General features: G+C 36.1%; 1 protein-coding gene across 1 annotated transcript; it reads left to right on the forward strand.

Annotated features, from left to right (window-relative positions):
• The first annotated feature begins 10,960 nt into the window (after positions 1 to 10,960).
• On the forward strand, positions 10,961 to 15,861 carry LOC137644371 (uncharacterized). Its single transcript, XM_068377357.1, has 5 exons — positions 10,961 to 11,137; positions 13,384 to 13,548; positions 14,101 to 14,162; positions 14,525 to 14,659; positions 15,586 to 15,861. Exons 1-5 carry the CDS (start codon positions 11,005 to 11,007, stop codon positions 15,637 to 15,639), a joined length of 549 nt encoding a protein of 182 aa, XP_068233458.1. The 5' UTR covers positions 10,961 to 11,004; the 3' UTR covers positions 15,640 to 15,861.
• Positions 15,862 to 16,463: the final 602 nt, after the last annotated feature.

Consider the following 16,463-nt stretch of genomic DNA (forward strand, 5'->3'; position numbering starts at 1 on the left):
GTATACAAGCCAAATATCTTTTAATAGGTTTCACTTTAAACAGGAATTCAAAATTCCTGTATAAATAGTGAACAACTAAAAATTAAAACAAGATTCTAAGGACTTGATATGGACATTTTCTTATATTGCTCAGAGAGCCACACACCCTATATAAAAGAGGCATAGAATTTTAATATTCTATGTTAATGCGCACAAAGATTTTTTTCCTTAATTAAAAATTTGCAATTTCTAAGTTGTGTATAATTCTCTTTTCCTTATGACTAACGAAAGAATTTTATCAAAAACATCCTCCTGTAAGTAAGGCACCTTTAATCTAAAAGAGGAGTTCGAAATAAAATAGAAAAATTTACCGATTTCGTTTTGATGTAGAACAAAGGGTTCTAGTGAGTGATCACGTATATATATATATATATATATATATATATATATATATATATATATATATATATATATATATATATATATATATATATATATATATATATATATATATTTCCTGTCATGCTCAGAGGGGGAGAGTAAGTAGTCATAGCATGGTGAGAGGGGTACCCTGTGAGGTACACTCGTAAACCACACACACACAACCAAATTGCTGAACCAGCGGGTTATAGGAAAGGGGGAGAGATGGGAAGGGATGAATCTATGTCTAAATATTTAGACGATTTTTGACTAGGGTAAACTAGTTCATAATAATTACGAAACGCTCATTCATATATAAATACAGACATTATATATATATATATATATATATATATATATATATATATATATATATATATATATATATATATACATGTGTATATATATATATATATATATATATATATATATATATATATATATATATATGTATATGTATATGTATATGTATATATATATATATATATATATATATATATATATATATATATATATATATATATATATATATATATATATATATACATCGCATAGGCATATTCATGTACACCAACACCTATACATTTTCAATGAAAATACAGACAACAAAAAAGGGTTAATGTATGTACTGTCGTACTCAGGACAGACCGTATTGTTTCCCAAAGTCATGAGACCGAAATGAAAAGAAGGATAAGCATGGGATGGTGATCTTATAGTTAACAAAATGCCACTTTCTCTAAAAAGAAAAGTATTTAATCAGATGGTCCTACCAGTATCAATTATGTATCAGAAACCCCGTACCCTTACTAAAGCCGTAGAACATAAGCTACTATGAGATTCAGGGCCTCTGTAACACGGTTTTTTGGACTTTGCTTCTTATCAAAGCATCGGATGTAGCTGAAAGTTGACATATGTATATTTTACAACCACACACAAATTTTTTCAGCATTATCAATAACCTAAACCCGATAGTTTTAATTTTTATAGAGTAAAAATGATCTAGCCGACGCCATGGCCAGTGATTACAAGCCAAGAGTTGAAAACATTCATTACGTAAGCAATGTAAACACCTTTTGACAAAATTTTGCCCCGCCCATCCACCAGACACCCGTTCACCTTGTTCCATCGGCTCTTAAAATCATAACAGTCAAGAATGGCTAACAGGATTTGGAATTGCCCCCGTGGTTGCAAAACTGCATTTGTCTTACGACTTGCAACTTTATACAGTCAAGAGAAAGCCCGTGGCCATATTTACTGTAGCCTGAATAGGTAATTAATCAGTTTCTAGTTTAAATCCAATATTTATGTTCGGATTTGTATTTAGCGTAACATTAATATAATACTTGTAATGTCATTCAGGCTTTTGAACATTTCCATTAACTATTCACTAAGCCACCAAGAGAGAGAGAGAGAGAGAGAGAGAGAAAGAGAGAGATTGTATGTAAACAGTCTTTATATAACTATTTTTCTTAAAATAAGAATTTGGTGCTAAACTCTCCATCAGACCAACGGATCATCCGATATAATTTTTTTTCTTCTTCTTAGGCCGTACGACCATATATGTTTTGGGCATGACTGCATTTTGTAAATAAATCAGGAATAGTTTTAGGAGTTTTATTTGCACATCTAATGGGAATTTATAGAAGTAAAGTGAACATAATTCATTTATCCTTTAAAATAATTACTACATGTAGCAAAACAAATAGTAGTAAAGATGATAATGCAATAAAGGAAGGATACCATACTTTATCTTTAGCTTCAACATCGGCAATAACATACCCAGTTGCCATAATTTGTCAGCTTAATGAAATATCCTATCATCCAATGTTAAACTTAATTTCTGAGGAGCCCATGGCTTATTGCACAGTGAAAAAAACATTACAAAGACTTTATGAATGGCGGAACGATACATAAATGTGGGTGGGGTATCTGTGCTAGCGTAGTAATACTACTGTAGCAGTAGTGCCGCAACAGTAGTATACATGAATTAAACGTTTAGGCCAACTGCTGGGATCCTTGAGGATCATTTAGAACTTCTTACAACTACTGGAGAAATGAGTTTTTATAGCCAGAATTAAAATTTTCTGATCCAACAATGCCCATGATAGCCTTCAGTGTTATCCTGAATTATAACCAGGCCAAAGTGGGTGGAGCCTCATGAAGTCATCACTCTGACGATAATTATTGGTGAAGGTTTAAAGCCAAAATACGGTACCGTCTTATTTTTTTTTTTTTTTTTTTTTTTTTTACAGTAACTAGGTAGGTAGATAGACAATAAATAAAAATTGCTTGACATGGGATATAGCAGTTATCAAATCAAGCTTGTCTACTACGTTTTTGAAAATTACCAACTATTCCCTACACCTTGTCAATCTGATTGTGACCTATAAAGTAGACTGTAATTTCTTAGGAAACTTATTTGGGAGTTAGACTAATAATCGAAGTGTTTTTGTATTAACATATTTTGTTGGTTTGTTCATTATGACAATTATCAGTGGAGAGGTTTCTGAGTTCATAAAGGTGTACTGCTTTGCTTTTATTTAAACTTTTGTGTCATTGTTGGCAGAGGTATAGCCTTCGTTACGTATAGCCAATCATCGATCGAGAAAGAGGGAAGAAATGCCGTCATAAGTTACGTAACGAGTGCGTTCGAAACCTTTTCTCTGAGTAAGTTGGCCCGTCTTCAAAAAACGTCACTTTTACATTATAAGTACCAAATTTATTCAACCTACATAATGCAGAATATAGTCAAAATTTATGTGTAGATATAATGTGCATTCTGAAGAAGCGTTATATTTATGAGATACATAGATAAAAAATTATTGCGGAAAAACCGTGTTACAGAGGCCCTGAATCTCATAGTAGTTACAACCTACGAAGTATGGTAAGAATAATGATGGGAATAAAAAAAGAGAGACCGAACAGAGCAACAAGGATATGAGAGCAAACTAAAGTAGACTATAATCTAACATGTAAGAAAATGAAATGGACATGAGCAGTACATATAATAAAAATGACAGATAATAGATAATAGATTGACATTAAGAATAACAGAATTGGATCCTAGCGATTTCAAATGAAGCTGGAGAAGACGATGGATTAAAGATCTAAGAAAATTTGCGGGTATAGATTGGCATACAAAGACCATGAATAGACGGGAGTGGAAGGATATGTCTGAGGCCTTTGTCCTGTAGTGGACTAGATGGTGATTATATATATATATATATATATGTATATATATATATATATATATATATATATATATATATATATATATATATATATATATATATACAGTATATATATATACAGTATATATATATATATATATATATATATATATATATATATATATATATATATATATATATGACAATTTCTGAAAATTTTTTATTTTTCCTAACATACTTACCACGTCCCAATAAGATAGGATACAATGAGGAGCGTCAGCTCTGCAGCCAGAGGTTTTCCCCCAACAGGCCTGACCCTCGAACCCCACCCCCTTCTCACCTGCGCGACCCTGACCTCTTGTTTTACCCAGCATGCCCTAGACTTCTAAAGGGACGCATCTAGAGCCCCAACCTCAACACCTCAAGCCCCATAACCACTGCCCAGAACGATTTTCATTGGGACCACAGTCCTAAGGGAAAACTCACAAACCTTGTCACACAGGCTGTGACTGGCAACATCAGTGCTGACACCATAGCAGCCAGCATTGAAAAAGTTCTTATGGGGTTCCTTTCCAAACCCATGTCCCCCCCCCCCCCCTCATGTCACAACATCCACACCTCCCACTCCATCTCCACAATCACCCATACCTTCCACATCCGCCACACCAGACCCCATCCCTATCATCCCACTCACCTCATCCACCATCACCTCATCCACTCTCACCTCATCCACCCCATCCACTGAGGTCAAGGTAATTACCTTCACCCCTAAGGACCTTAGACAATTCAGTTCAACCTACACTCAGGAATAAGAGTCCTTAACTGGAACTCGGCCGGAGTGAGGCCAAAAATGTCCTTCCTGATTGCAGTATGCAAAACAGAGGAGATAGATGTCATCCTGTTACAAGAAACTTTTCTAACAATGGAAAAAAGCCCAGAATTGCAAATTACAACGCCTACACCACACCACAGACAGGCACAGGCAAAGGCTCAGCTACACTAGTCAGAACAACTACACCAACAAGAAGGTTACACAACCCAATTCCTTGCAGTACCAATGTAGAGAGACTGGCAGTAACATTAACATTACTGAACCCAAAAATAGATATATACAAAATATATAGGAAAATAAACAGGGAAGACACAGGAGAGCTGCAACTTACAACTCTTTCCTCATGCAGAAAGAACACCAACACTTATATGTGGGAATTTAATGCACATCATCCCATATTATCCCCATCAATGACAAACCCTTCGCCCTGGAGGAATTTGAAGGAGTCGCCCTTCTAAACACAGGGCAACCTACACACTTAAGAGGAGGCAGACTAGATTTGACATTTGCCACAACAGCAATAAGACACCTAACCAGATGGCGAGTGCACTCAACCTGATTAGTGACCACTTTGCCACAGTAACAGAATTGGAGATACAACAGCTACCTCCAATTTCACCACCTCCACCAAGATGGAATCAAGACCTAGCAGACTGGGTCTGCTTTCAACTAGCCATAGAGGAATGGGCAGTAAGCTACTATCCTCCAGAGAACATAGATCAACTAGAGAAAGATCTAGTTGATGCGTTTCACAGCGCAGCTAATAAAGCAATGCCCCTAAAGGCAGCAAGAGGAAACCACACATACAAGGACGCCTGGTACTACTGCCCAGAAGTCAGGAGACTTAAAACAAGACTAAAAGGGTCAAAAAAGTTCACAAAAGAAGATCCACAGTAGAAAACAGAGAACTACTGCAAACAGTTAAAAATGAAATACAACAGAATCCATGAAATAATAATAGAAAAATGGATGGAATGGTGCACAAACCTGTCACAGTACACAACACTCAAAGAGTTATGGAAATGGCTACATAGAGTAGTCGGAAAAAATAAGACATCAGTTGTAACACACCCACAAGAGGAGGCAGAAAGAATTGCAACAGCATTTGCAAACAGAACACTATCAGCTAATCTCTCCCCTGAAACCAGAATGCTGCAAGAGCAGCTGGCGCCAGCCAGATGGGAGGAGATTAACACAGCTTGCCAGCTACAGGATGACACAGACACCCCTTACACAATTGAAGAATTGAGAGCAGTACACAAGACAGGAAAAGACACTGCGCCAGGAGCAGACAGAATCACCTACACAATGATCAAACACATGGGTCCAGCAGGAGAAACTGCATTCCTGAGGTTGATGAACAGAACACACCTTGAGCACACAAAGCCTTAAGCCTGGAGGCAACAAGACACACAGCCGATCCCCAAGTCAAAGGATTCAAGAAATCCCAGACCAATAGCCTTAGTATCCTGTATGGAAAAGACAGGAGAAAAAATGGTCCTAAACAGAATGAAATACAAAATTGGCCCCCTACACAAGCAGCTGTATGCATATCAGGAGGGAATTGGAACTTCTGAATGCATAACTGACATTCTCAGCTGCATCAATCAAAGGAAGGCAACAATAATCTTCAGAGACTTTGAAAAGCTTTTGAGCTTGCAAGCCCAGCACCAATGCTGCAATCAGTGGCCATAAAAGGAGTAAAAGGTCACCTACTAGCATGGACTAAAAACTACGTGCTAGGAAGACAAGCTAGAGTCAAATTCCAAGGAGTGATTTCGACTTTTCAAGAAATGTAAAATGGCACACCACAAGGAGGGATTCTCAGCCCCCTCCTTTTCAACATCCTCATGGAAAATATAGCCTCACTCCAACTCCCTGAAGGAGTACAGATATTTATCTACGCGGATGATGTATGTGTAATTGCTTGAGGACCAGTCAAAATGGTCAGAATGCAAAGAGCACTTAATGCCATCAGTCACAAGTCCAATGAGCTGGGACTGAAAATAAAAACATTGGGAAAACCAAGGCTATGACAATCAAAGCCCCAAACCCCCTGCATCCACTCACAATAGGAATGGAGTCCCTAGAGTGGGTGGACAGTTACACATACCTGGGAGTTGTAATAGACAAGCAACTCACCTTCAAGGAGGAAGTCAAGCATCTCAAAGAAAAAGCGGATACCAGACTGGCAGCCATGAGATACATGACTAAACTCAATGACAGAGCAAATGAGCATGTTCAAAAGAAATACTATCTAGCCTGTTCCAGAATGCTAGTGGAATATGCCACTCCAACCCTTACAAACTTAACAGGCACTCAAAAAGCATCAGTAGAGGTAATTCAAAACAATGCCATGAGGCTCATGCTAGGATCCCCAATATGGACAAGACTGTGCAACCTAAGAATGGAGACTGGACTACCATCCCTTGAGGACAGGATTGCACAAAGAAATGCATCCACAATTGTAAAGATGTTCCTCTCAGACAGAGACTCTATAACCAAAAGGAGAGTGCGAGAGGAACTATCAAAGCACCCTGAGGTTCAAACCCCAAGCTCCTATGGCAAAGACCATAGCGACAACATAAAGAGCCTGGGCCTAACTGAAGATATCATGCAGCTAAGCTTAAACTCAGAGCAGGGCGCACTGCACATTCCACTTGGAAGAAACAAGTAGCAACCTACAGATATAATAAGCTTCCAAGAGCAAAGGAAGACTGCACAATGGAGGAACTTAGAAATGCAGCCCAGGCAGCAATCCGCTTAGCAGAAACAGCAGGGGCACAGATCTACTATACTGACCGTACTGTAGACCCTGGAACCCATACAGCGGGAGCTGCAGTATTCTCCAGTAACCTTACGGCCTGCTGGAGGACATCCAATAATGTTTCCACCATGCAGACAGAGCTTGTTGCAATAAAACAAGCATTACAATACTCTTTTGATAATGAGGAAGGACCAGCAGTCACACATACTGATTCACGATCCTCAATGCAAGCCTTGCAACAGGAAAAGAAGGCCCTGCTAGCTGATATCAAATCACTTTTGTATCAGCACAATGAAAGAAACAGACATATAACTCTAAACTGGATCCCCAGTCACATTGGGATACCAGGGATCGAGAAGGCTGATGAACTAGCCAAGAGCACCAGGTACATACAAATTGTACAGGTGCACATACAACCTGGTCTACAACAGATTAAAAATAAAGTAAAGTCACATCTCAGACAATTTAATCAAGGAGCTACATAAGTGGATAGGGAATGGCTCTTCCTCCGTAGCCCCTCTGTAAGAAGCGTTAGGAGCTTTATCAGTTTTTACAATTTTGAGGCTAAAAATGACAAATTTGAAAATGGACCTTTTTACATAACATCTCATTTCCATGATTTGGCCAATAAGTACACTTAATGGGTATCATTCTATTTCCTGAGGTCTCTAGAGATGAAATAAGGCAGAAAATGTCATCAGATATTGGTCTGGCTGGTCGTGGGGTTACATTTATGGAGGTGCCTAAAATTTTCACTTGACCCCAAATTTGGTGACCTTTTGACCTCTGGTGACCTAATTATTAAACATAATTGCAAATTGTCTATTTTATCTGTTAGAGAGGCCCAAAGCAAACATTTTGATATGTCATTTATCTTTCTCTGACCATTCAGTCCGGAGCTATGTCAAATTTGATTTCCCCTACCCCAAAATTGGCAGCAGCAAAATTCGATGATGTCATCGAAGAAAGTGGCCCAGTAGTGGTAGTGCGTCCCTATTTTTTCAATGGGAACATTAAAAAAATGAAAATATGGATCAAAAGCTACAACCTAAATGCACTTTTGTCAATTTTAAGGGGGGGTGCAAGGTGAGCCCCCTCAGCCCACGTACTATAATGACCTCAGAAAACTCATTAAACCATCTCATCCCCTCATCGTAGGGCCCTATTCACATCATCTTCTGTATTTTTCTGAACTTACTCTACTACTAAAAACTTTCCGCAGGGACCCTAGGGAGTAAAGAGTTGGACAACCCCACCTGCAACCTTTTCCTACTATTCAAAGGCCTTACACCCCACATTTCTAACTACAGCTATCTGTGACATGATGGCCCTCTCCTACTACCACCATCATCCTTACCCTGTTCACAACTATCTCTACTACTAAAAACCTTTCAAATTTCCTCTTTAAATGATCAACCTACCTTATAATTTGCAGGTTATCAAGGGAAAGGCCTATGCCAACAAGAAGTGTTGGCTTTAATACAATGCGAATGAACGAACGACCTTCCCAGGTCGACTCGCCATTAACCATTCAATCTCTGGTCGCGTTGGCATGCATTCGACCTTCGTCTCTCTCGCGTTCGTTGTTTTCCTTGTGCTTAGTGTACGTTTTTTGTGTGGATCTCGTGTCAGTCAATCTTCAATTATGGAATCTGTGCGAGTGCAACGTCGTTGCCCAGGTGTGGGTGGTAAGCTGTATGCAGCTTTTTTGTCCCACGTGGAAGTTGATCCCCATATGTGTGTGTGTAGTCTACTTCAAAGTTTAGATGTTTCCTCTAACAGGGATTGGCTACATAAAGAACAGATCTCCTCCCTACCCCATCTATCTTCCAATTGTTAAATCGTGGATAAATCCCTTGTGGAGCAAACCTGCCATATTCATGCAAGTATACCCGTTGGAAGGAAATAAACATATAAAACAGATAAATATCCAGAAAATCATGACAAAAATTTTTCAAATACTGAAATATCGTAAATGTGTCTGCCAGCAGGAAACAAGGTCTATAGATTAAGGAGGTCTTCTCAACCCCGACCAAAAATATGACTCTTCTGGGCAGGTACAGACTGTGATGTAGGCAGGACCTATAGGTGCGGCCAAGGTCTATAGACTATTTCCACCCAAGCATACCAAAGGTCGATCACCCCTTGACGGTTGACCGGGCAGTTGTTTACAAGCAAACGTGGTGTACACTTCCGCCTTGCTGATTAAAGCTGTTTTATATATAACAAAATGCCCAGTAATTGTGCAGTTCTCGGATGCTTCTCATATAGAGGAAAAAGTAAGGATCTCACTTTTCATAAATTCCCTAAGGACATCATTACAAGGAAAACGTGGATTCAGCTGTGCAAACGAGATCTTATTAATGGAGAGAACGCTCAGATATGTAGTAAACACTTTGAAGCTGATGCATTTGAAAGGAATTTGATGTATGAATTGCTGAATCAACCAGTGCCTCGACCTCTCATCAGAGTAAAGAAAGGATCTGTACCGACGATGCATTTACCTACAACTCGACATTCACATCACAAGGTAAGAAACCAGTATCGTGTATTGTTGGTTAAACATTAAGATATAAATGATGCTGACGCTGTAATCAACTTACATAGATTATAATTATTGTATATCCTCTTTATTATACATCAGTAATCTGGAAATCGCGGAATCAGTTGTTTTCCTCATATATAGTTAAAAAAAAAAATTATTCCATTTCGCTGTGAAAAAGTACCATTCATAAATTTTCGTTCAGATTTTTACATATTCAATACTGTCAGAAAATTCTAATAGCATTGTTCTCTATACAAGTCCATTCTTTTAAATAATTCAATTTTAATTTTAATCAGATACGTCCAGGATGGTAAGAGCCGAAAAAAAAGAGGACAAAAACGACTTGTAGATGAAATCCTTAGTCAAGAGCACGACGAAACATGGAAGATTTTTGTACAAAAAGTCAAATCGGTGCCCACGATTGAAGATTTGCAACGTATAATTGAGCAACTGGAGAAGGAGAGAGATGATATCAAACGGAAGTAGGAAGAATATGAGGTAAAGTGGAAATGTGAAAAAGAGCAGTGGGAAGTTAAAGAAAGCTTTTTCGCTACTGAAAGGGCTAAATGGGAAAATGAAAAAGCTAAATGGTTGGATAATAAGGTCAAGTGGGAAAAAGAAAAGGAAAACTGAGAAAAAGAGAAAACAGCGATGTACGTTAAGTTTAATGAGATGTATGCATCAGCAACTGCTGAAGTCAAAGCTAATTTAAAGAAATACTTTTCAACCAAACAAGTAGCATGTCTTGTCACTGGAAGTAATATTAATACTTGCGAAGACGATGATATCAATAAAGCCTTAACGTTACGCAGTTTGAGTCCAAAAGCTTATAAGTTTTCGAGAGAAGAGTGGAAATTACCTTTTTCTTCTTTATCAACTTTATATGGCTGGTCAAGTAAGATAGCTGTAGAACCTGGCATTTTGGAATCGGTAAAATTTGACACTGAAAAAGAAGCATTAGGGAAAGCGATGGAAGATGGAGGCTTACAATACGTAGGTGGTTATATACAAGCTCTATAGACATAAGCTATAGACCTTGGCAGGAAATGATGCAGCTTAATCCCTACGAGTTTTTTTTTTTCCTATATCACAAGGAAGATAATAATACGTAACGCCCACCGATGAAGACAAAGGTGCTATTGAAAACAGGATACAGGATACATTCATCATGAAAAATCTCAATTCCGCCGATTGGGAATTGCAATATAAAACGCCGGTCTACGGAGTTCCAGACGTATTATTCTCGTATTATTCCGCGAACCAGACATAATCCAAAACTCCAACATAGACAATGGCACCAAAAGTTTTCTTCTCTTTGGTTTTGGCGGCGCGTATAGTGGCTTTTATGGTATCAGCAGCTCCACAGGAACACAACAGTACCGATTATGAAAATATCGAGTTTGAAGTCGAGAGGGAATTCTATCGTAAGATTGCGAGTACACTTCTTTTCGTTGCTTTATTATTATTATTATTATTATTATTATTATTATTATTATTATTATTATTATTATTATAGTTTTCTTGATAACAAGTGTATATCATTCTTATTGTTCATTTGTAGTCCAAACCATTTTTTTTTTAGTTTGAATTCGATTTGATTTAGTGGGATCTAAGAAGGGAATTACAGACCAAAGATTTTTCCTTGCTGTAGAGATGGCCACAGATTAAAATTTTATAAATAATTAACATGAATTTCATGTCATATTAGCTAACAAAGAGACATGCCAGGTTTTTTTTTTCATTATCCAGTATAATCACTCTGAAATTTCATAATTCTATGGGGGTTAATGAATAGCGAAATTCCATGTCACTATCACAAAAACTTTAATACAAACTATCGTCATTGGTGATAACATTCACCCACAAGCTGGCCATTGCTTGAAACTGCGTAATTTCTCGGGCTCTGTCTAAACCTATGCTAGAAGTTCATTTTACATTATCATATGTAAGTCTAAATGGAAAGTTGCAGTCAACATTCCTTTAAAACTAATACTGTAAGAATGAAAAAGTTTTTTATCAATATGCAACAACTAATACTAAAATATTCGTGGATGTGAGAACAAGAAATGTCCAGTGTCGTAACTGATCATTCTAGGCCGTAGTCTCCATCACAATGTTAAAGAGTTCGAGGGAAAAACTCGTTATGTAGTGCCACAACTTCATTGCATACAGGTGAATGGTCACAAGCTACACTCTTCCTAAATATTCTATTTTTGATCGACAGTCACCAAACACTCCAGCATATACAACAAATAACACGGCAGAAAAAATATCTTACTTGACGGCAATACAAGACGCAAGAAAAATAAGCCACTTGTTGACGATGCAATCATTGATATACTTTGGCAAAACCTGTGCAAAATAAAACTATCCATGACAGATTGAAATGATATTGCAACCATCACGACATTACTAAATATGAAATCCACCTAATTATTATTAATAGCACATCTTTATTGTGATCATTACCAATACCATATTTATCACTGTATTTCCGTAAATCTAATTAATTGAACGATTTAAAAATACTATTATAGAATTGGTATCTTCGGGAACATGGTTCTTCAAATCACATTCTCCATATTATTATTATCATTATTACTTGCCAAATTACAATCCTAGTTGGAAAAGCGCAGGGGCTCCAACAGGGAAAATAGCCCAGTGAGGAAAGGAAACAAGGAAATAAGAGAAGTAATTACCAATTAAAAATAAAAATAAATAAAAATCAGTATCATTAAAATAAATATTTCATATAAACTATAAAAACTTTAACAAAATAAGAAAAGAAATAACATACGATAGTGTGCCCGAGTGTACACTCGAGCAAGAGAACTCTAACCCAAGATACTGGAAGGCCATGGTACAGAGGCTATGGGACTACCTAAGACTTGAGAACAATGGTTTGATTTTGGAGTGTCCTTCTCCTAGAAGAGCTGCTTACCATAGCTAAAGGGTCTTTTTTACCCGCACCACGAGGAAAGTGGCCACTGAACAATTACAATGCAGTAGTTAACCCCTTGAGAGAAGAATTGTTTGGTAATCTCAGTGCTGTCAGGTGTATGAGGACAGAGTAAAATATGTAAAGAATAAGCCAGACTATTCGATGTGTGTGTGTGTAGCCTAAGGGAAAATGAACCATAACCAGAGAGAAAGATTCAATGGTGTACCGTCTGGCCAGTCAAAGGACCCAATAACTATCTAGCGGTAATATCTCCACTGGTGGCTGGTGCCCTGGCCAACCTACTACCTATATAACAAGAAAAAAACTTAACACTTATAAGTTCTGAAAAATATACCAGCAGATTACATATCGAAATACATTGCTGGAATTTCTCATTAGAATTCAAAATTACAAAAGAAAAAGTTAGAAAGGAGTTTTCGAAATAGTATATTAGCTTCTTAGCCAAAATAAAAATTCCCCGTGGATATTTCAACTAAAATAGCCAACCCTAAGGAATTCTATCATTGATTTTGATTTTCCTGACACGTCCAAAAATACTTTGGGTTCATAACTATAGATTTATCTAGGAATGGGTCCTTTCTTTTCAAGGTTTCATCCTATATTTTCATGTTCTTTTTATCTTATCCTTCTGTCCTTTCTTACATAATGCAGAATTATAAAAATGGACTTCAAGAATAAATCAAATTCATTTAATTTTATTCATAACAGAAAAATATTGTCCAGAAGGCACGGAGAACTGCCAAGACAAGATTAGCCCTTGCTTCGATATGCTGGCGGACACTCACGAAGGCGAAGAGGAAACGAGGATTTGGAATGAAAACTTAGAACTATGTCAGAAGAACATTGGATATAACTCGCCAAGCAAATTTTCAGGTATACTCAGAGAGAGAGAGAGAGAGAGAGAGAGAGAGAGAGAGAGAGAGAGAGAGAGAGAGAGAGAGAGAGCTTGATTAATGTGTAGCAGGTATAACAGAGGATGTTATATAGAGAGTTGGATGATTGCGGCCAAGAGGATGTTTGAAGTTATAAAGTGGGCAGCGTTTGAATGGGTTACAGCAGTTTGCTGATGATCCAGGAATAAAATGCGTCAGATACAAAGATAATAAAATGCAAAGGTAATTACCGAGATGATGATGGTGATAAAGGGATGGGTGTGAGGAATGTGCATAATATTTGACAAAGGATGCTCATAAGGAAAACAAGATATGAAAGTCAGAATTTTGAATATGGTACGATAATGATATTTTTTACATAAGGTGAGTAATCTTTATTATGAAATACGCGCATACATATACACATACATGCTATATATATGTATATATATATATATATATATATATATATATATATATATATATATATATATATATATATATATATATATGGATGTGTCTATGTGTATGTATATAAGTATTATATTTCCAGAATCACCAAAGCCTAACGCGAGCCGGGACGTCTCAAGGTGTGCTTTGGAAAAAATGGGAATAGTAAGTATTTCGTTGTATCTGCTTTGTAAGCGTGTGATTACGGTATCACTTCAAAATATTTACAAAAATGACTAGTTTATCTTAAAGATCATAAAAACATGAAAAGACAGTTATGAGGTCAAAACATTAACATGGAATATATTATAAAACATTTAACTTTCGTACTTAGATCAATTCCAAACGTTCCTGTGCTCTTACAAAACCTTGAAAGGGAAATATGATCACACACCTCGTAAATTCTCAATAACAGTAAAACTATCGAAGCGTTTTCCTCAATATATTTAGGAAATATATCTTGATATTTTTGGAAAAAAAAAAGCCAAAAGCCACTTAATCATGAATACAACCCGTCCTTTCTTCAGATTGTAGATGGGAAATTCCACAGAGAACAAATTAAAAATCATATGGTGAGAGACGTTTCAAACTCAACAATTGCAGTGCAAGAAGCCGTTGCAACATCTGTTGATGCTTGCCAAGTATCCGTTGATGACGATGACGTAAGTAGTCCTTTCTATGTATGCATGTATGTATGTATGTATGTATGTATGCATGTATGTATATATATATATATATATATATATATATATATATATATATATATATATATATATATATATATGTATGTATGTATGTGTATATATATGTATATATATACACAGTATATATATACATTATATATATATATATACACATATATATATATAACCACAAACACACATATATATATAGTGTATGTGAATTAGAAAAACACACATATATACACACAATATATATATACATATATATATATATATATATATATATATATATATATATATATATATATATATATATATAATATATATATATATATATATATATATACTGTGTATGTGAATTAGAAATAATATTCACCCTACTGTATAGGTTAAGGGGAGCGTGACACAATGTCGAATAAAGAGGCGGAGAAGGGGGTTGAGGTTGGAATATCAAGTATGTGGATATTGAAAACTTTGTACAGACCCATATGCACTTTTCTCCTCTAATCACATAAGATATTAAGTGACAACATCTAAATACCCTAATTTTTATCAATTAACTGTAAGAAATAAAAATAAAAATATCTAAGGGCTGAACAATTATCTGACAATTAACGAAAAGCAGACCTCCCCAGACAACTATTAGGTTTATTTATCAATGATTATCTTTAATGAAATATATTCTTTACAATCCAATAAATAATTTGCTTTAATGCATACTAACACTTAACCTAATACAACTAATTTTAATCCTGAAACGTAGTTATATAAAACATCTATATATAGCAAGATATCAATCAATAAAACGGGACATGACACTAACAATGAATTCAGATTAGTTATAATATACAGTACTAACAAAATCCTATAAAGTACAAATAAAGCCATCATACTTTTCTTTACAGATCATTAATGCTTTCTTGGTATGCTCGGTGAGGGCCTGTGTGTCAGCCTTGTAAGAAGGGACCCAACTTGACAATAAAAAAGAAACAGCCCGGCCACGGAGGACAACATGTATTCATCAAAGGTCATCAACGGTCCATGTTCAACGGAGGACTGATTCTTTGAACCCCTACTTTTGTTATTTCGAAAGTATTCATGTAGAGTAACAGTGCAGTAGATAAAATGGTATCGAGGCGACGGAAAGAAGCATCGTAAATTATTCACGAATATTATATATATATATATATATATATATATATATATATATATATATATATATATATATATATATATATATAAAACACGAAACCAAAATATGCTTAGGACCATCTTCAATTATCTTCTTTCATAACACCAACAATATGAAAACTTTGGAAACTTGAAAAATTATTGTACATAACAGATCCTTTTGGGAATGATCATGTCTCAGTACTTTAATAAATCTGCTGCAATTATACTAGTTTTATTCAATACACTGATGCGGATTCTCACTTCCTCCTTCTAGTAATTGAATAACCTATACTGTATATTGCTGTTGCCAGCGATTACCAAAATACCTTAAAAGTTTACGGAAAAAATATTCCAAGAAGTTGATACAGAATAGTCTACTTCCAGAATTTAGGAATACAACGCTGTCTGAAGGATACACAATAATCTTCAATTGGAATTAATTCATTGAGGAGTCATTGTTGCCCAACGAACTGCACTTAGAAAGGTCAGCCTATTCTCGGGAGGGATACTGTGTATTCGGTTACATCGAACATTTTCCTAGATCCGCATACTAATGAAAATGATGAACCATGGTTCCTCCGAGGAGTTTATAAGAGTCAAGATACCAACG

Source organism: Palaemon carinicauda, chromosome 1, assembly GCF_036898095.1.
Source record: "Palaemon carinicauda isolate YSFRI2023 chromosome 1, ASM3689809v2, whole genome shotgun sequence".
Classification (NCBI taxonomy): domain Eukaryota; kingdom Metazoa; phylum Arthropoda; class Malacostraca; order Decapoda; family Palaemonidae; genus Palaemon; species Palaemon carinicauda.